Consider the following 22,915-nt stretch of genomic DNA (forward strand, 5'->3'; position numbering starts at 1 on the left):
GAGCGCATTTAATATAAACTGCCATTGCCCAAAGTGCTTTACACTGGAGTAGGATAATAAACATATTGAACGGAATGTAAGGAAGAGAAAAAAAAGCCTGCCACGTGATATAAGAGCATGAAATGGTTTACAGCATAATAAAGAAAGGAGAAACGTTTGCTACAGATTAAAGCAAACAAGCAACAGAGTAAAATAACAATGAATTAAAATCAGCATAGGAAGGATATACTGAAAAGCAAACATATGTAGAATAAATAGATGATGCAATAAAACAGAATGTCAAGGATGCTTTCTTCTCACTTTCTTTTCCTTCTCTTTCTGCTCGAAGCTTCTCATCTGTTCTCTTTTCTTTTCTTGTCTTTTTTTCCTCTTCTCTTTCCCTCTGTTACGTTTTGTTCTTTTCTTGAATTTGCTCATCTTCTCTACTCTTCTTTTTCTGACTGGCAGAATGATTAGAAACATTGTTTTGTCACTGTATAATCAAGCCATACTTCATTCTCACCATCATCACCACGGAACAGGTTTATTCTGTTTGTCTCCTCCAGCTTATCACACATGTATTAAGATTTACAAAAGCACCTGTGAGACGTTCATAACGTGGCCACTTTACATATTCATGACCACAGATTGGTCATCTATTATAAATCCTGGATATAATCAGAAAAGCAGCTGGTGATTTATAAAGCTGACCTATATAAACACAGCCAGAGGAGAGGGGAGAGCACTGGAGGTTAAAGGAGAAGTGGCACAACTTCAATTGTTGGCAGTTTGACAGTGGATAAGAGCTCTCAGCTTCTCACTGGAGCTACTGCTCTGAATCCTGATTATGCTTCATTAATTCTCAGGAGGAGATTAGCTCAAATGTCTACTCATTACACACTACACACTGGCACTCTTCACAGTAAAGCAGTCAGAAGAGGTTCTCTGGAGTGATGCCTTGGACAAACCACTTACGACTCATATTTTCTGCTTCTCCATCAGATAAATTTGGTCCTTGTCCTCTAACTGGGCCTAACCATAACCCTAACACTTGCAGATCACTGATTGTCCAGAGAGAGTCTTCACTCAACTCCACGCAATGCAGACATCCAGCGCTAACTCTCCAGCTTGTAAAATTATGGCGTGGTCTTTTGAAGAGGTTCTAACACATCAAAGAATCCAGTGAGAGCTGGATGCTGCGACAAGAAAGGAACAAACTATACTCATCTGTCTGAACTGAAGACAGAGCTTTGTTTAGTCCCAAACCACAACAACAACATGCTAATACACAATAAGTAAACAAGGTTTAATATTATCTCTGCAGTTGTTGTGGATTTCAAAGCCCGCTGTACCCTTTAGAGACAAGGATTTGAGACGACACAGTTTCAGGAGGGAGCTGTGGGAGCAGAAAACCATCCAGGGACCAAACAGAGAGTAGAGTCCAATAGGGTTCAGTAGAGTCCAGTAGAGTCCAATAGGGTCCAGTAGAGTCCAGTAGAGACGAGTACAATCATGTAGAGACCAGTAGAGTACAATAGGGTCTAGTAGGGTTCAGTAGAGTAGGAGCGACAGTGTATGAGGTGCTGAATTCATAAAGACATGTAGGTGTATTCGCTAGTCCTAATTGTCCACAGGTGCGAGTGTAAAGTGTACATTTCAGAGGGAGCTGTGGGAGCGGAAAACCGTGAGTGTGTGACTGGGTGATTGTGTGAGTGACAGGGTGAGTGTGTGGTGCTCTGTCCAGTGTGTGTTCCTGCCTTTTGCCCAGTGATTCCCAGTCGGTTCTGGATAAACTGATCAGGGTGAAGTGGTTACAGAAGATGAATGAATTCATTATTTACTTAATAAATTGATGAAATTTGATCAGTGACATGTCTTATTACTTAGAGTCACTGCAAGCCTTGACCTTTGCCCTGTGTTAGCCTATCCCTGAGCAGCAGCGAGGACTGATCTAAACCCTGCAGTGAATAAATCTCTCCTCCTCAGAACCTTGTTAGCCTCTGGTCTGCTGGTCACAGCTGGTGAATTACATCCACTGACCTGAACTCACATCTGTTTAACCTTAAGATGTCTAGAGGTATTATTATCTATTTTTGAAATGTTATTACATAGTTAAACTACAGAGCAAAGATGGTATTTGTCAGTGTCAGAGCGCAGGAAAATTATAATCAGGGATCTGCTTAAAATTTCAGGCTTATTACAAACTAAAGGTTATTATTCAGTAATTACAGGGCTCTCAGTGCAAACTTCTGGAACTGTTCTCAGGTTGTAGAAGTTTGTAATATTTTTTTTATTTAAATTTGAGCCCAGGGCCATTTAAAGGGCCATATTATGGCATTTAAGTTGCACCAATAACAATAAACCTTTTCAAAACTGAAATGAGGATAAATACTTCAAGGAGCAAGCTGTAATATTGACACCAAGTGTTTAAAATCGGAACTATAGTACAGTTTAAAAATAGTGGAGAGAACTGTCTGCCTCCTTCCCACTTCTCCCCAGATGTGAAGCTCGACCAGGTTGCCAATTTGAGTAAAACTGAATGAACAAGCAAGAGACAAGTTTAAGAACTTTGGGCAGTAATAGCAAAGAAGAATGTGCCTTAATCAACATGTTTATACAGAAAAGTGTTCATCATTTCACTAAAACATCTACCTATGCAAGAGAAAGGCAAAAATGTGAATGAGCGGCTGCCATTTCCCTGCATTTAGAAGCCTTTACTGTCCAAATCCACTTAAATATTTTGACTAGACAAGGCTGGTGTTACTTATCGATTTTCCCTTTCATCATAAATATCATTTAGGAGGCAGAACTGTGCTTCTTATTCACAATTTTCGTAGTCGTTCCACCTTACATATGCCCATTTATAAGTCTTAGTAGCATTATTCATCAGCTTCTTGAAATCTCTGTTCTGCCTTAAAAGCCGAATCTAACACTACAGCTTTTTAAACCTTTTGAAGCAACTGTTATTCCAGTTTATCAGTTTAAAACTCACAAACCAATTGTATGTGATGTCACAAAACATTTACCTACTCAAGTGAAAGGCAAAAATGGAAAGAGCCCCTGCCGTTTTCCTTTCTAAACGGCCTTGAAACTTTAGAATGGCAGTTGTTCTTTTCCCTAATGCCATAACCATACCACTGGGATGACTTGGATTGACTTTGTGACACCAAGGTTGGACACCATCACATCCAAACTAAAATATTCCAATATTTATCCCAAATCCTTCTCTGAGGAGCAGAAGCTGTGGCTACAACAACAAGAGCTACAATTTCGTTTAATTCCTTTTAATTCAGGTGTCCAAAGGTTTAGTTAAAAGCTGTTTTGATCAGAGATTAAATAAATGGTGTCTGGTCTTTTTACACAACATTATATATTGTTATGCAATTAGTAATTACATTTATGAGAAAAGATTAATGGACAATTACACCATGCTAGTTATCACCAGCGATATCAGCAAAGGTTCATTTTCATTTGTAGCAAGCTTTGATGCTGCCAGCAATGTTAATGAATGTAATGAATGGAAATGAAAACGATTAATAATGTAGAAATGGAGCCTTCCACAGTTTAGCCGCAGTTCTGGCCTGGATCCTAACGAACTGTCTTCCTGTCTGGTTTGTTATGAAATAGATATGAATGACAGGCCTTGATATTTCTCAGTTTTTTGTTGTCAGAAACTATGATAATCCTCAAATACTCATCCGTGAACCGATTTATCTGTGTAAAAACCCATTTAATGCTCATGAATTCAGCATTGAGGCTGGACGCATGGCCATTAGTGCTGCCTGAATTGTTACTAATGATATTGAAATGTGCCATAGCCAAGATTTCATTGTGCTTTTTATAGATCGGCCAGTCTGAAATGGCCAATTGCATTCCATTTATGAGCAGACTGCTTTATATCTAAATGGTTTATTGATAAAAACACAATATAGAGTAACTATTGGAGTCCAGTAGGCATACAACATGACCGTAATAATTAGCAATACTATTTATTTCTATAATCCCACTTATCACACACAATAAAAAGCATGCTGTGGAAGTATTTGATTTATTACCATGTAACATTTCATTAAAATGCTATCAGGCATTAGTTGTGGTGGACTGGAGTCCTGTCCAGTGTTTTCCTGCCCTGCACCCAGTGATTGTGAAGGGATTACAGAAGATGAATGAATGGATGAATGAATGAATGAATGAATGAATGAGTGAATGAACATGCTTTGGTCAAAATTGATGTCAAATTGTCAGAACTATTCACAACCCGTGGAACTGAATTTTGTGCTGACCAAACTGTGCATCATTTTTCACTGCTTTCACACAAAATGTATTTAATGAGCAGGGTTTTTCCACACTCCACCACCTACAAATATGCTTTCGAAAATTATTTTGTTTGGAAAGTTGGCTCAAGGTGGGGAAGAATGGAGGCAGAAAAATGGAGAATTTCCACATTTCAGTGCAAAAGGTTTTTTAAATTAATTAATTATTATTATTCTTTTTTGTAGTAGTAGTTTTTTTATTTGTTTGCTCTTATTTTGGACTGTCTTTTTGGCTTTGACTATTTGGCTCTGTCTCTCACCTCTTGTTTTGCCCTGTTTGTGGTACATTTCAATAAAGTGCCTGCTAACAGATCCTTCTCGTCTCCTCGAGCCTCCATCATCACAGTATGCTTGCTTAATTAGAATTGTTGCCAGTGTTAGGATTGAATGAGCTTATTCTGAGCCATGTATGAGCTGTTTTGGTGGTTCTGAATGGGGTTTGGAAGTGAGAGGAACTGTTTGGCTGAGATGCATGTTGGTAATCCAGACTAGAGTTGTGTAAAATGCTACAGCAGTTGCATTGAAGCACTGTACTGTATCTTCTGTACCATTTAAGGTGGACTGGTAGCAACAGAATGTAACATTGTTCCTCCATCACAGCTCTGACAGAAAACCAAAAACATTTAAAAGCAGGTTTGGAGTGTGATGTAGCCCATCTGTCACAGGTATTATTCCACAAGCATTTGATACTCAGTATATCCTCAGAGAGAAATCTTTTTATGACATGAATAGTCACAATAAATAGCATAATTTCCAGTGATGCAGTAATAAATCTGATGTCTGTTTTTTATTGTTATTTACAGATTTGGTATTACACCAATGGCATATTTGAAGCTGCAGGATTCGACAAGGCCATGATTCCTTACATCACCCTCAGCACTGGAGGCATCGAGACATTAGCTGCCATTGTATCAGTGAGTTTGATTTATAACCAATGATCCCACTTTGATTATATCTGCTTGGTAACTGCACATGTGACAACACAACTCTTAAACTTTTGTTAAAGTTTGCTGAATAATTTAGCTATTTGCTTATGCAGGGGGCTTTAGTGGGTCTCAACTCATCTGATCACTTTCTGACACACTGTTTAAATAATTCTATTTTTACAGTTCATGCCAGATTTCAGGTACTGCTCACCCAGTTTAACCTTTTCATCAGATATCCCAAAAATCCACAGCAAATTTGCCAGCATTAAATCAACTGAAGAATTAACACTATGCATGTTAAAACATAAAACAGTGGCGCAGCAGGTCGTTTCCTTGTCACAGCTCCAGTTTCCTGCAGTTGTGGGTTGGAGTCCCCCTCTGTGTGACTGTCTGTGAGGAGTTTGGTGTGTTCTCCTCATGTCCTTGTGTGTTTCCTCCACCGTCCAAAAACACATGTTGGTGGGATATGAGTGTGTGAGTGAATGTGTGAGTCTGTGACACCCTGAGAAGGACTGATGCGCCCCTCCAGGGTGTGTTCCCACCTTGCACCCAATGATTCCAGACCCACCTCGACCCTGAACTGGATACCTGGTTACTTTTAATGAATGAATGAATGATTGAAATTAGCTGTGCATGTGGCATAGCTTGAATTGCTGTTATTTCTATAAAAACATGTATGTCTTGTAAAGCTCAAAGCAGCTTGCAAAATGCTGTTCCATATCACTAGTGCATCTGGATGTGGAGGTGCTTCATTTATCATCTATTAAAAGTAGAAGAGTACATTAATCATTTAACAAATAATAATTGATAGCATCATCATATGCTCGCTGTAAATTTGACAATGCCTTGCAAGAGAAATTAGGCATTTGATAAGAATTGGGTCTTAAAACATGTATTTCAGATGCAAGTGTGTGTGTGTGTGTGTGTGTGTAAAACAGATATAATGTTGTCCCAATGGTCAGAGAAAGCAGGCCTGTCGACTCAAATCAGGAAATTTATCACCATTATATTCAAGTTTCGAGTCATTTGATTTGCATAGTTTGATTCATGAGACGCTGTCTGAGTGAAACCAGTCTCCAGGTCATTGCAATTCACCTTCAAGGGCTCTTCATGAAATATATTTATATATTCTGAGGTGGTACCTTGAAGGGAACATATTCAGTACCTTTAATTAGGGAAGATAATTGTACATAATTCTATTACAATTGTAGATTTCATACGCCCCATTTCGTCTTCAGGTATTTCAGCGTGTACCTGGTAGTTACAGTGAAAAAGAGAAAATGATGAATTGCAAAGATTGAATATATGCAATTCAATGCAAAGATTGAATGGATCCCTGAAGGCATGGTCCACCACAACAGACACACACACACACACAAACACACACACAAATACTTTCTCAGCCTAGACAATGAGAATTCACAAAGATAACACATACATTTCTAACAGCAGATGCTGTAAATAAATACATATATTTTAAAAAAATAAACACCTTTCTAAAATCCTGCTCTCTCTCACTCTCTCTCTCACTCACTCTCTCTCTCTCTCTCTCTCACACACACACACACACACACACACACACATGCACACACACATAAACACACACTGTCACACACCTCTGTTTGAGTGGTAAGGTGGTAATTAAATATACCCTTTTCATTAAAAATAAGGACTATAATTAAACCTTATGAAGCTGTCAAGTTTCTGCTCCACATTTGTCTTGTAAAGCACAAGCTAAACACATTCCACTCATTTTCATCTGGAGGCAGGTCTCTGATTAGTCAGCAGGAGCTCATATTTTGGCAACTTCATTTGCTGAAATAAATAATGCGGCAATAAAATGGTCACAGACGTGATTACAGACGTGGTTTCCAAATGATTTTTCCAGAAGCCCCTTTTTGTAGATAAATATATTTTGCATCCTCCAACACACAAGTGCAAGCTGTGCTTGAACATGCTTCATTTATTTGCCATGCTGCCTTATAGAATCATAGCCTGAATCATTTCATTTATCAGACACAGAAAAGTCAGAACTGGAACTTTCTCATTTCCTGCTTAAAGCTAGGGTTTCTGATGTGAGCTTGGGGGCAATGAGATGCTGAAACCCAATTTCCTTCAAAATCTCCCATCTCAGTGTATACATTAAAATTATACCTGAAGAAATAGGAATGGACAAACACTGCATACACAGACAGGATGCACATACATTTTAGAATGTATAGACGCAAAGGCAATCCTGAGGAAAAACAGCATAAATAAAACATAAAATAAAGAGGACCAAGCAAAACGGATAAAACCCTGAGGTTCTGCTCACTCTTTCTTCACTCCTGTGGGCTTGGGTTGGACTGAACTGTTGTTCATTATCCTTAAAAAGAGGTAATGAAAGTGTTGTGAAGTTTGATCCTTCTTCTATTTTGGCAAAGCATGTCACAGATATTTCACTAAGACTCCAGAACTAGGTTAAGTATAAAACCATGATGTGTAAACCCTGCAGAGTACTGAGTGGCCAGACAGACCTGTAAGTCACCACAAAATGCAGTGCTCGCTGCTTGTAAAACCTCTCAAGTTACAGCAGCGTTCACATTTGTTTTTATCCGACTCACAACCGAAGATTATGACATTACCTCGAGGGGTTTTGAAAAGGTTCAAACGTTCCTTGGGCCGGTGGCCGATGGAAAATTTCCAGAGAAAATTAAGACAACACATGAATATATGATGAGTATATAGTGGCTAACGTTACTGTTGGAGTTGTTGTGGTTTTCAAAGTTTGCAGTTCCCATTACAGACAAAAAGATAGATACAATGTTAAGTTCTAATAGGGACAATATACAATAAGGCCATAACTCCAGGAACACTGGGCTATAGCCAGTGTTGACCCCTGGTTACATGTGTATTCATGGATTAAAGATGCTGTGGTATGCTCTCACTGCTCTTATGGTCTTGGATGCTATTCGTCATCTTTTTCTGAATTCACCTGCACAAGCCTGTGGGGAAGCTGATGCAGGCAATGTCCAAAATGAACCCCTGCATCTTCCATACCTTCTATCCTAAATCTAGATCACACAGTGGCACAGCAAAAGCTCAGCTTTTCATTAGCAGATTTGTTTTGCTCCGTAGAACTGTAGAATTTCCCATGTGGATTTTGAGCAGATTGACAGCTGCATTTCCACAACAAGGGTACTAGGGCAAAAAGCCTGTTTCCACTATTGTGCAGGGAAATGCTCTAGCATGTAGTCATTCTTGGAGATATTTTGCCTTATAGGCGTAATTTATGCTGGGGACATGTCCTCAGTGCTCTTTTTGAAAGGTTTAATTTTGGTCACAACATTTTGTTTATAGAAGTTTAGCTTTTTTTATATCATTGCAGCAACAACATGCCCTAACAACATGCCTTTGTAAAAAGCATAAAACTTTTAGGCCAAGCCAAATATGTCTATTAATGATGTTTAATCTGCACTTCTGTTATTCATTTGATGGGTCATCTCTGTTCATCACTATTACATACAGTATTTTATACATATAAATATGCCATTAATCCCAATCTGTCTCCTCCCAACCCTGCACTGCACATCACCAGCTCAAAAGCCACACCCCACATATTGATAGGTTTGGTTCCTTAGATTTATGATGTATGAAAACATGTCTGTGTGATGGCATCTGTTTCAGTCTCCTTTTAGGATACTGCAGTTTCAAAGCAGAAATGTTTGTTTCTCTCATGGTTTGTCTTCAAATGTATAAACAACAACATACAGACATTTAAACAAGGTAAAATCCTTGTTTTTAAAAACTGATACAGGATGTCCTCGGGTTACTTCAGTCCCGAGTTACGATGTTTCGTGGTTACGACACATCCAGTTGCATTGTACGCCATTTTAGCTTGCTGCTACCTCGTTCTCTCTCACGTGTGCATGTGTGTGTTTGATTTTGTGAATTTTTTTTTTGCCCTTCATTATGGCTCCCAAGTGTAAGGCACGCTCTTCTGATGGCAGTGCATCAAGAGGAAAGCCATCACCATGGAAGTAAAATTAGATATTATAAAGCGATTTGATAAGGGGGAAACAGCGACAAACATTGGCTGGTTGCTTGGACGTAGTCGTTCGATTGTTGCTATGATTATCAAGGATAAAGATTGCATCCTTGAACATGTGAAAGCATCTGTTCATATGAATTATATGTGTTTTTTGATAATTACTGTGTTAGGATAGGATAAGTGCTTACAGTATGTTATTTACGTACAGTATGTACGTATGTTCCGACTTACACCGAAAATCAGTTTACGACGCGACCTAGGAACGGATCAACGTCGTAAGTCGAGGACCCCCTGTATTAATGTTGATATCAATTCATAAATATTATACAATCAAATATACCAGCTTTTCTGTTCTCTGCATTTCCACAAAAGGCTGGAGCACCTCTGTTGAGGTTGGTAAAGATGACATATAAAGTATACTATTTTGGAACCACTAATTTGTACTAAATCATTACTAATATATAATATAAATTACATGAAGTTACACATAATATATACTGATAATAAAACGTTACAATCACTAGTCTGCTCAGTATATATTAAGTGTAACTGAATATAATTTAAATTATATATTGGTAGTGATTTAGTACAAATTAGTGGTTCCCAAATAACATCACTTAAGTATACTTAATAGCTTTAGGAAATAGTTTTGCATTTGTTTATCCAATGCAAAACTATTTCCTAAAGGTATCCTAATAACTAAATGAATTTCATCTTTTAATTTAACTGAGAAAGGACATGTTGAAAAGAACATTCTGTAACAAAGCCATTACTTCAGAGGTTTTTATCCAGTTTTTGTCACAATTTTTCTCTTTAATTGGAGGACAAGCGTATCACAGACCTTTCATGTTTTATTAAAAGTTTTATCTGCTTTCAAATCTGATCTGAGCTCTGAATGACCTTGGAAATAAACACAGTGCATACAAAGGATTTCTTCTGCATTTTTAAAGTGTTATTAGTTACATAAAACCTGCCAGCACATAGAAACCACAGTCCTATGCACTGTTTTTAAGACTTTGATGAGATCTAAACAGGTTTCTTTTCATATGAATGTTAACGTGCAACAGTGTCCCTCAACTTTAATGGCCAATATATTGTTTAAATGTGATCTGTTTCCTTGCATCTTCGTATGCCTTATTTAAACAGATCATGCTGTGTCAGTTGCCTCTGAGCAAAATCTAGTTCACAGGGTCCAGAAAGTCGTGCCACTGCGGGGCTCCTGGTCACTTCTCCAGATGGGATTTTTTTAGACAGAACTTATATACGTCTGACACAGTAAATCACATTTCATTTCTGAGCTGATTTAGTGTGATTCGCTTCTCTGTAAATGTTTGGTTTATTGACAGAACACAATATGCTTTGGCTAATGGAGCACAGCACTCATACGGTCTGAATATAATGGATAATGATGTCAGTGTCTGGCTGTTCTGAGTTTAGAGTTGCTATAAAATTGATTTACTGGATATTACTTAGGGAAATACTCTTCAGACTTCTTATTTCTATAATTAATTGCACATGTATTTTATCACCAGTAAGTAGTCACAACAACTCCTGTGCTGCCTCTAGAGTTGAAGAGTGTAATTCACGTTTACAGCACTGTCTTGAAATCAGGGTGGAGAGAAAGGGAGAGTGGGCGTTTTCTTACCCTCCTCCCACAGTTACATAATGCAATTTATTCTGTGCTTAACCCCAGATTAGTAAAGACAGAGGCTGTGTTCTCTCTATTACAGCTCAGTGGAGCATCACAATGGTTTTGAAGCTATAGTTTTAAAGGGGATATAATATAGTTAGAATAGGTCTGTGGGCTATACAAAACATGTTCATGAAGTTCTCTGCACATAGTTACTCTCGCATAAAGAGATCTCACCAGCTCTATCCTGACAGTTTCAGTCCCTTTCACTTTTATGCAAATAAGTTGTTGCTGGCCATGCCCCACCCATCACATGTTTAGGTGGTTCTGTGCAAATTTGCTTATCCAAACGGCTCGTAGAAGAATATGATTTCTGACACTAAAATCTTTCAGCTGACTCATACAAAACTGATGGATGTTTTTTTTTTCACACTTGGAGTGTTTATAGGAGCAGTAGAGTGGAAAACAAAGGCACCCAAAAACTTTGCATAATATGTCCCTTTAAAAAGTAAACAAACAATCTTTTTGATGGATTCAATTTCAGAGAATGATACAACAAGATGATGATGATAATTACACTTCTACAGTGCTTTCCTAGATCCACAAGTGATTTACTTTTGGGACATTAGGAGTCGCTTCAACTAACACAAATATGCAGCTCCTACTTGGATGGAGTCTTTCCCAAACACATGTATTGTGTAGCAGTTTGTTCTTCCACCTCACCTAGGTGGAAGAATACACCCTGGTCTGCTGCACTGAAGTCAACAGTCTTACCCACTAACACCTCTGCCATTTTTATGTTGAACTAAGGTTCAATTCCCAGCTTAGGCAAGGACATTATTATACAGCAATGAGAGTCTTTGGGCAAGATTTCCAAATCTGTATAGGACTTTTAATTGCCTCTAGATAAAAGCAAATACCAAATGTTATAAATATGAATGGAAAAAAATCTGTTTAAGTCTATGAAGAATTAAGTCTATGAAGAATTAGAATTAACACTAAAACAGTGAATTTTTGTGAATTTGCTGTGTATAAGGTGCTGGAAATGATCATGAGTATTGATTTAGTCAATTGATTATTATAGATTAAGTATTGTAATTTTAGTACAAAATGCAGTAAAATATCCAATAGGACCTTTAGTAAAGCAATAACACACTCCAACATAGTATATGGACCCTTTCAGTTGTTAACAAAATCTTTAAGTGGTTTGAGGAGGAAACGCTGTTCTAGAGAAACAAGCAGAACATTTCTAAGGGTTTATGGCCCTTCATATAAAGCTATATCACAGAAAGTTATTACAGGAAATGCTTGCAATCACATAGTGTGGTGCCTGAGATATTTGATTTATGATTTGTTGTAGAGGCAGATGCAGTGTACAGTGCAAATAAATACTCAAAGAAAACTTATTTTGTACAGGTTCATTGATCATTTGGAGAGCAAATCAAATGGCTATGCTTCTATTCACAAGCACTGGAAAGATATCAGTCACTTTCTCTACAATTGAGCATTTCGCACCAGACTTTGTTTAGTTTTAAAAAACAGAATTATGGCAAAAAATTGTACTGTTATTTACATTGACATTTTTAATTATTAACTGTCTTACAAAAAAAACTTAACATAGCACAAAAAGTAAGGAAATTTGTGGTTGGTAGATTATTTCTTTGTTGTAACAATGCTTCTTGGAAATAAATCTTATACCGATGGAAAGCCTGTTAATCTCCATTGTAAATGGTACCACATTTGTAAGGAACATGCATTTGTGGGATGAGCAGTAGAGCTGAGTATGTGGGTTTCACCCATGAAAATTTTGTTAAACCCTGTCTGCCGATGCCAAAACGCTTATTCTGCCATTGGCTCTGGTATTTGCTGGGCTGGATGACTGAAGTTTGAAGAAACAATACTTATTGGCAATTTAACAATTTATTAATTTAACAAACAGGAGCCTCAGTAGCGTGTGAAAGAACCATACACAGCCAAAACAGCCTGGCACTTCCACCTCATGCTAGTCACCAGCCTGGTCACACACTGCTGTGGGATGGCTTCCCATACTTTAACCAGCATTTATTGCAAGTCAGCCATCATGGTTGTGTTGGTCACTCTGGCACCAACAGTATGGCCAAGCTGATCCCACAAATGTTCAATGGGGTTGAGGTCAGGACACTGGCAGGCCATTCCATCCACTCCACTCCTAAATTCTGGAGGTAGTCTCTGATAAACCCCTCTCTGTGGGGACGAGTGTTGTCATCTTGGAGGATAGAGTTCAGTCCCAGACTGTGGAGATAGGGGATTGCCACTGGTTGCAGAATTTCATCTCGATATCTCTCTGCATTGAGATTGCCTCCAAAGATGACAAGCCTAATTTTTCCAGTGAGGGAGATGCCACCCCAAACCATCACATAAAATAAGCTGTTTGGCATTGGTAGAGAGTATTTGGCAAATTTTTCATGGGCACAACCCATATACTCAACTCTACTGCTCATCCCACATATGCATGTTCCTTACAAATGTGGCACCATTTAAAACGGAGATTAACAAGCTTTTTCTAACAGTATAAGATTTAATACCAAGAAGCATTGTTACAACAAAGAAATAATCTATCAAACACAAATTTCCTTACATTTTGTGCTACATTTTACATATAGGTTTACTCCAATGCTGCAGGCCATAAAACAGTGACAGACTCAAATCTGGATATTCAGACATTACCTTTAGTGATGACAAGCTTGAAGACACAGGAACGAAATGGTATGTCTGAACTGTAGGTTTGCGGCAAAAACAGTCCCAAGTCAGGCATTTTTGAAGTTGTAAGATTGTATGGAGTTTTGAAAGGAGTGAAATGGTGGGTGGATGTATTAAAGAGTGAAATTTGTTCTTTAAAGCACGAAGCTCAAGATGAATCTGAAAGACTTATGTCAGGCTGATATCGTGTGGTTTACATCCAGCTCTAAGAGAACAAAGTATTAGATGTAGCAAATCCTTCCAAACCTGCAGTGCTCTGTAAAATTGGCTTGTGTCACCTTGGAGATTTCTTCAGGATGAATTCGGATATGACAGATATGATAGTTTATTAAAAGAAATGATTTTGATGCTTTTCTTCATCCATGTGTTTAGTTTTTAGTTGTGAAGAATATAACTGTGTTTCTTATAAATGCAACCTGAATGAAAGGGTATGTGTAATTGCATTTGTATGAAGTATGTTATCTGTCCCAGTGTGTCACTTTGCATGATGTAAAGCCTTTATTCTGGGTATGTTACCATATAACCGAACAAATGCTACAACAATCATCTAATTGTTTTTAAAGTTGGCAGAAGTAATTTAACTTTTCTCATGATTACACATCCCTACTAAAGTCTGAACAGGTTGTAATTACAGTCACTTAATCACACTGTGAGAGAGTTAAAGGCAATGTCTTTGTTTGTGGGGAAACCTCATTCTCTCATTTGTTTACATTCAGAAGCTGTGTGTCCGTTAAATTGGAACAAAATGTTTGAGAGAAAACTTGTCTGTATGTTTTTATTCACTGTTTGAATTACCACAGAGACTCATTTCTAACTCAGACTGTTTAGTTTTGTAGCACTTTTGTGTTTACTTTTTTGTTTACTTTCATGCAGTTAACGCTCTCCTGAATTTAGACCCAGTTCCACCTTAAATAATATGAAACAGCAAAAATAAGTCAATATTACCTACCGGTGGAGAAGGAAAAGACAACCTCATCTCAGTCCAAGCATTTTCAACATTTGTTTGAGTCTCTCCACCGTCTAAAACATCTCCAGATGTAATTTCTCTGCAATTAGCAGAGAGAGAGAAAGCCTAGCATACCGGACCATTTGCTGACATTGTAAACACGTTAGAGAGCTTTCCAGCGCAAATGGTGGGGAAACATCCTCTGATTTTAAAGATAGGAAAATATGCTGTTACATCTATGAAGACACACATGCATCATAAAAACTGAAGGTAGACATTTGTAGACAGGTGTTTACCTAAGCTGTACTGTTATGCAACAGTAACAATGAATAACATTAACAGTAGTTGTGTTTGTTACATGTATATTCAATGTGTAATTACAAAGTTATAAGAGGTACAACATCAAATGGGACCAGATATGTTGTTAAAAATCTACAAATAGCATGACCTTCAGCCCTAAGCTCTTAGCCTTAAAGTTTGACATGAACTGATGAGTTTTCAGCCTGTACCTCTTACTACAAGTGGCTAGACATCCCACCCCGTAATAAGAACATCTTTCCCAAAAAGGGTGAGCTATAACCTTGGATCCAGAATGTGAAACACCTTTGTGTATTAAAATCAAAGCCCCTCTCAGTGTGTTTGGGAGGAAGAGGAATAACAGCAGTGTTGTGGCCAGCTTTTTATAGTTTGTTTTGGTCTGAAATTCCCAAGAGGACCTTCTGGAGAAATGCAGTCTGTGAAAACAGGTCACACACCATAGAACATTTCACATTTATTCCCTGGTTTTATGTTCTACTTCACTGAAAATCAATGGACAGTAATTCCTGTCATGAGGAAGTATCTAGTGTAGCATATAAAATTTAAACCGTATGTAATGTTTAAATATATATTAACTAAATATTGATTTAATAACACAGCTGCCCAGGATACAGTAAAGGGTTAAACAGGGTTTCAGGTTTACAGAAATTTAAAAACACATACACGTGTGTAATCAGCGTCCCTCAGGGAAAGATGCTGAATTTTATATTGCTGTGATTTTTTATCATGTTTTAAGTCACAAATATCACTCTACCTCATACCTGAGTTAATGAATGGTGCCCCATCACTCCAGAGATGACTGGTCCACTTCTGCGTGGTGAAGTGGGGTCAGTGTTGCTGAAGGGAACGGGATCACATACTGTGATTTTAATGTGATTTTTGAGTTTCCGGTATATATCCCCTCACCAGTGTAAGGTCAGAGAGGTGAGAAGCTCCTCATGTAACACTGCAGTCACTAGTATTCAAAAGATCCTGCAGCAAATGTCACTTCTCAGTGTCAGCGCCATGCTCATTAGCTCCAGTGGTGACAGCACACGCTAATCACAGCAGCTGGGGATTTATGACATTCATCTTAGCTAATCTGGGACTTGTGTGAGGCCAGGCACTTTCTCTTCTGGTAGGTGATCCAGACATGCAATAAGTGAAATAAACTTAATTTACCTTTGAAATATGCTTTAAAAAATGAGATGTCAATATATCATCACTCTAAGAGCTTGAAAATTCATTAGAGTTCTTAGAAAAATTGAATTAGTATTATGTCCCCTTTCTCCACATGCTGGATGTCCATCAGTGCAGTTTTAATTTTGTCTATTTTGCTGTACCTCATCCTCATCCCATGCTTTGGTTGGAGATACTCTAATGAGGGGTTGAGGCCATTATGAAACTTATTTTAGTTCCACAGTTTGTGAGTTGTTAAGAAATCCAGATTCTCAACTTAATGTGATTTTACAGCAACTACACTATAAGTCTAGCAGTATGTTGGGACTATTTTTCTCAGCATTTTCCTATTTTCTGTTTCTTTATTCTGTCCTTACTGGTGAGGTGCACTGCAATTTAGCTCCATAGAGCCACAACACACGTCAAATTTTTCTCACTTTTCTTGAATGCATTGCTGACACGGTCCAGGTTATTCTATGGTTAATACTTTTACATCTTGTGTCTTTGTTTGATCTTCTAACAAAGTCCACTGCACTGATGAAAAGATGAGAGAAACTATCCTGTCGTGTTGGTGAAAAGGGTTATGAACAGTGAGGTGGTGTTTTCCAGTTCAGTGGCTGGTTCGTGATGAGCTGCTGGACACACGAAGGCCAGTCAGTCTCTCTGATTTAGCCGCATGCTGAACGTGTGCCTTCACGGTTTGAAGATAAAGCTAAGGTAGATTTATTATAGTGCTCATGAAAATGTCACCATGAATCAGGACACACGCACACATACACTCTCTCTCTCTCTCTCTCTCTCTCTCTCTCTCTCTCTCTGTATACATTCATCACATACCGTCTATGTTGCATGTGAGAGTGGGGGACAAGACATTTGTGAATCTAGTATTATTTCTCAATAATTTAGAAGGTCATTCTCTCTGGCCTTTCATTCTTTATAAGAAGAAAATCCATCATGGAAGCAGAGAGTGTGAGTGTGAGTGTGTGTGTGTGTGCGTGTGTGCGTGTGTGTGTGTGTGTGTGTGCTTCTTTTAAAATGTTTTGTTTGCAGATGTCCTGTCTCTACCATTACCCACACACATCCACAGACACATTTATATTTATAACAAATAAAACTTCTATCTCCAAAAATGCAGCCCTTTAAGAGAAATAAAATCCTTTCTTCCTGGTAATGGAAGGTAGTGTAAATTGATTTTATTCAAAGCAATTTTGAGTTATTTTTATTTTCTGGCATTTCAAAATAATATATAAATATGGAGATGGAGACTAAAAAAGTATGGAAAGAAATTACAGTGCATGTGCACATTGATTTGTTTTCTGTGTTCTGCCAAAGTCAAAAAAACATAGAATATAACAATCCATTGTGATTCTGCTCCACATCTGACGTCAACTGCAGAGACTTTAGAGTTGCCACACCCACTCGTCTGGGTCTGTCCAGTCCCTGTGCCCTTAAAGACAAAATTAAAAGCAGCAAAACTGACACGTGTGGAGGAATAAGAGGAGGAATAAATGTGTGTGGAGGAATAAGAGACACAGTGGCAGGTAGTGTCGCAGTCACACAGCTCCAGGAATCTGAAGGTTGTGGGTTCAAGTCCCACTCCGGGTGACTGTCTGTGAGGAGTTGGTGTGTTCTCCTTGCATGGGTTTCCTCCGGGTGCTCCAGTTTCCTCCCATGGTCCAAAAACACCTATTGCTAAGTGGATTGGTGACTCAAAAGTGTCCATAGGTGTGTGTTTGTGTGTGTGTCACCCTGTGAAGGACTGGCGCCCCCTCAAGGGTGTGTTCCCGCCTTGCACCAAATGATTCCGGATAGGCTCCGGAGCCACCATGACCATGAATTGGATAAATGCTTACAGACAATGAACGAATGAATTTCACAGCTCTATGCTGTGGTCAAATAAACAAGAAATCCGCAAACATGGTGATACATATTTTTTTGGGGTGGGGGGTGTTGGAAGAACAGATTTTTTGTGGCAGTCCTTGGGCATTATTTCTCTTGACATGAATTCAGTGGCTCTGCTGCATTTGCCGCTTTAGCCACTGGCACCGACAACAGCTATTTGTGCCCTTGCTGAGTGGGTGGGAGGTTAGACCTTCTGCTTTAATTTTAGACTTTGTGAAAGGCGGACTTTTGCTCCAAGGAGCTAACGGGGTGCCGACAGATCCTGCTGTTCCTTCCTGTTTCGATTGAGGCAAGTGACCTGCTTAGACAGAAGTGACCAGCACTGACCTAGGCCCTCTATATCTCATAGTTTTAGAGACTGGGAGTATGTGCTGAAATATCCCTAAACTGATGGAAACCTAAAGGTTTTGGTTTCTTTGCTCGCATCAAAATGTTTTGTCATCTTTTCTTATGTAGAAATTCCAAGGCCTTTAAACAGGAGCGTGGTTTATTTGTCTTATTTGTATAAAACAATAAATTCTACCTCATGTGTAAAGTCATTGTTCAGAAATCTGAAATGTTGTTGTGTCCAAGCCACTAAAGCTGAGGCAGTGATGTCTCTTCGTCATATCTTCAGTAGAACAGAGTCAGTGCTTAAAGAACAGATCTTTTCTATATTACAGCATGGCTAATGCACAGGTAATCACAACACTCATTATAAACACATATGACCACACATACTGTCCTACAGAAGCTACACAGTGCATTTTCTTCAGTGCTGAGCCAACAGTTGCAAGAACAGAAGCTCTATTTTCCAACGTACAGCTCAGTGAAGCATCACAATGATTTTGAAGCTGGAATTCTAAGGTAATAATACAACCTGGAGTTGCTTAAAACAGATTTAATCAGGATTCATCGTAATTAAATATGTGAAATTAAAACAGGCTTTATTAATCACTATAATATTTAATACAATATTATAATATCATCAATAATATTTCGGTGAGGACCAAACAAATCTAAAGTACAGTGGCCCTTCAGAGGCAATTTTAGTGAAAGGGAAACTACTGGTGCCTTCACAAACATAGTACAAAAACAAGTAGTTAACAGAAGTCAAACTTTCTGTCTGCGAACTTATACAACATAGAAAACAGTGACACACTACAATATCTGTGTGTTTGTGTGTGTTTATGTGTGTATGCAGTCTTACTCTAAAGGCTCTGCCTTCTCCCAGGAGCTGTTGATCATCACACGACGACACCCACACATCCCCTCAGCATCCAACTGTCTGAGTGAAGGGTCCTGTCTCCATGGTGACACTGATTTGACTGACACCTGTCAATGTCACATAAAAGAGATGAACGAATAAAGAGTCTGTTACAGTAACACAACATAAAAAGGATCGAGATCACAGGGGGTGTGTGTGCATGTGTGTATTCTGTGTTCAGTCATTTTTGGATTAGAAGTCACTCATTCTGTTTGAAATGCTCCACTATGGCCAGCACGCTGATAACCTCTGTCTAAAGACGACTCTGTTGCTTCTGTGGGCCCCCTGTGGCATTGTAGGTTGAACATTCATGGCTGTTTATTGTGGTTCGAGGACTTTGCTCATTATTACAGGAAAATTGTTTCTGTGTATGTACCCTCAAAGGCACATATTCTGTACCTTTAAATAGGGAATGTAATTGTACCACAAGTGTGTTCTCCCTGTGCCTGCATGGGTTTCTTCCATGTGCTCCGGTTTCCTCCCACAGTCCAAAAACACGTGTTGGTAGGTGGACTGGTGACTCAAAAAGTGTCCATAGGTGTGAGTGTGTGAGTGAATGTGTGCGTGTGTGTCACCCTGTGAAGGACTGGCGCCCCCTGCATTGCGACCAGTGATTCCAGGTAGGCTCTGGATTGTATCCTAAATGTGCTTCTACACTTACTTAGAAAAAAAATCACAGGGCATCCAACAGTAAATCAAGCATTTTACCTCTTTTATAGAGCGATAAGAAACATAATGGCAACAGAAAACTGTGATACTGCACACCGATTAACATGCATGTTATGCTTGTTAAAGTCTGTGCTTTATTGCAAGAGCCTGCAGTAGTTTCTCACAAACTAGATGTAAAGAAACCTGGCGGATGGCAGTGAAATCAGTCTCATTGGTTTATGGTCTTTCCGGCCTTTCCCACCTGAGAGTCAGTATCCATCCACACAACAGGATTCAGAATATTGAGCATGTTTCATAGTCACAATTCACAGTCAGAGCCCCGACTGCACTGAGGAATGATCGGAGGAGTAGAGACTAGATTGTGGACTCCACAAACTACAGGATCATCCGGAGACCTCATGCGATTGTTGGGTGGAGCAAACCAGCCTCATATTGACCCGGCTTTAAAGGACTGTTTGTATATAGAAGAGGAAAACATATGTTGTCATAGAATAGAAGTTAATGCAAAGTTATTACTATATATTTTTTTTCAACATATCTGTCCAACCTTGATAGTAAAATGTACAAAGTAGAAAGCAGAAACTTAACAACAGACAACTTATGCAGTAATATTCTTTATAGTTTGTTGTTGCATGTTCATTAATATGTTGATTTGAATGATCTTAGCTTTTATAATCCAGACTGCTGAAGCCAAATTCGCATGTCCAATTACGTAAATGTTTGCAGAGATAAAAATCCATAACTTTGATGGATTGTTTCAGTAAGTCGTTCTGACAAAAAGAAAGAAATCGTTGACTAAGTGTGTAAATGCTCAAGGTCTGAAAGACATCTTGAGTAACCAAAAATAAATGAGTCCTCAAGGACAAACTGTCCTTGTTATCACTTTCCGAACATGTCAACTGTCATGACAATTATGTCCTGACCGTATTAAGGCAAGCTCATTTATTCTAACCTACTTCACTTATGCTAAAGCCTTAAATAAAATAGAAACATAGATTAGGATGACTATGTCCTTGTGAAGAGTAACTCATTATGTTTGAATGAAGCAGTGCTTCTTTAGAACTGAGATACAGAATTACTTTAATGACAGAGGTAGAGTATTACACTCCTCAATCTGTGGGCTTAAAATGTATTAATGCATAATATGTATTATTATTTATTTTATTATATTACTTATTTGTCATAAACTTGTAGGGATTATATATCAGTAGGAACTGTAGATACAGTGTCGAATATGTGGTTAAGTAAGTGATATCAATGGTAATCAATCACATGTCAATCCTGCAAAATGGTGGTATGTAAAATGCAATGAATCAGGGTTTTGTTAAAGACAAGGTATTTCGTGATTTGCAAAGTGCTTTATATATTATATTTTATATATTTATGTATTATATATTATTTCAGAATATTAATTCTGAAATGTATGCTGGAAACATTATATTAATTTAAAATTAGGAATTTTGTAAAAAGTTCAGAAAACACGTAAAACCTACAATTTAAGAAAAAAGGTTTGAAAGGGGTACATTATTGTTCACTTAAAGTACAAACAGTGTAAATATACTTTCCTTTAAAGGTACAACAGTGTTTAACCAACAGTTCAGTTGTGTTCTCTAAAGGTACATTCTCTTCTCCTGAGGGAGTGGTGAATATTTGTGAGTTTTCTTTATAGAACTGTGTGAAATAAAAAGACACAATATAAGTCCTGGAGATGAAATGGGGCGTATTAAAATCAACACAACTTTAAAATCTACAATTATAATGGAATAAGGTACAATTATGTTCCTTAATTAAAGGTACAAATATGTACCCTTGAGGGTATCACCACATTGACAAATTTTCTGACAGTGTCAGAGCGCACTGTCTCCACAGTAGCTCATATGTTGCCATCCTCCAAGTTACATAGTGCAGATTCTGCAGTGCTGAGCCCGGAATAACAATAGCAGAGGCTCTGTTATCCCTATTACAGCTAAGTGGAGCATCACGATGATTTAGAAGCTGTAAATATAAAAAAAAAAAATTCTGCCTAGTGTTCCTTTAAAGTTTCCTCACTTACAACAAGCGGCTAGATATTAGTGAATGCCTTTGATCATTAGCACCCTAAGATATAACAACAAAGAACAAAATAACAACAACCACTGATGTCTAAAAGATTAATAATAGCAGCTCATTCTGTGACACGGTCTCATCTGAAAATAAAATTAAATATCCCGTCCCATTCCAGTGTTTTTAATGTCAGTGCTTTCTCTGAGCCACACTGAAAGTAAACCGTTTGCTTTGATGAACACAGTTTTGCCTCTCAATTCAGTTTCACTCCATTAAGTCGCTAGTTTCCTGGATCTGCTTCATGACATGAAGCCCACTTCAAGGAGTTGAAGCTACAGTGTAGATTTTAAACGCTTCATTGTGGAAAACTGTACTTATCCAGTGCAAATGTGTGGTGATTTGAACTCTGTTGCTGCAATTATTTTTTATGTTAAATACATCTCAAAATTGTAGATTTATGTTTGATTTGTGTCCCAAGCACATGAATAAAACAAAAACTAAACCTCCCTTTAATCACATCTATAACAAACCCATAATGAACAGCACTCTGTATGAGCTTGTTTGTCATTCATCCAGACAAATGGCATCCAACAACAGAAGACTCATGCATTGTTTATGCAGTGCTAAAAAACTTGGTAAAACACAGCAAGCTCCAGTTCTAAATTCTGACACATTTCACTCACTTATGTGTACACATCCTTTAACAGCTCTGCTGGAGGAGTACAAAGGGTTTAAGGAGATATCACCAAATGTTTAGAATGGCTCACAATCAGAATGGAGGTTGTTCATGTTTATCTGTTACTTCCACAGTGATAAAAGCAAGCTGATTAATTCAAAAAAGTAAAACGACAATACATTTTTAGTGTTTGTTACATAAATGCAGGAATGAAAGGTACATTAAAGGGGATACATTATGCTCCTTTTCCTCAAGTGAACAGTTTGGGGTCTAAATGCACCATCTGTGACCTGCTTTGGCCAAAAAAAAGGCACAAGGATCAAACCCCACAGCAGCTTTC

The 22,915-nt window shown here is 38.1% G+C and overlaps 1 protein-coding gene across 1 annotated transcript in view; it reads left to right on the forward strand.

Annotated features, from left to right (window-relative positions):
* slc2a9l2 (solute carrier family 2 member 9, like 2) overlaps positions 1-22,915 on the forward strand; it is a 164,698-nt gene that overhangs the window by 85,691 nt on the left and 56,092 nt on the right. The window contains exon 11 of the mRNA XM_066641986.1: positions 5,096-5,206. Within this exon, the coding sequence (XP_066498083.1) occupies positions 5,096-5,206 (111 nt within the window). The remainder of the gene's footprint in view (positions 1-5,095; positions 5,207-22,915) is intronic.

Source organism: Hoplias malabaricus, chromosome 13 (genome assembly GCF_029633855.1).
Source record: "Hoplias malabaricus isolate fHopMal1 chromosome 13, fHopMal1.hap1, whole genome shotgun sequence".
NCBI classification, from domain to species: domain Eukaryota; kingdom Metazoa; phylum Chordata; class Actinopteri; order Characiformes; family Erythrinidae; genus Hoplias; species Hoplias malabaricus.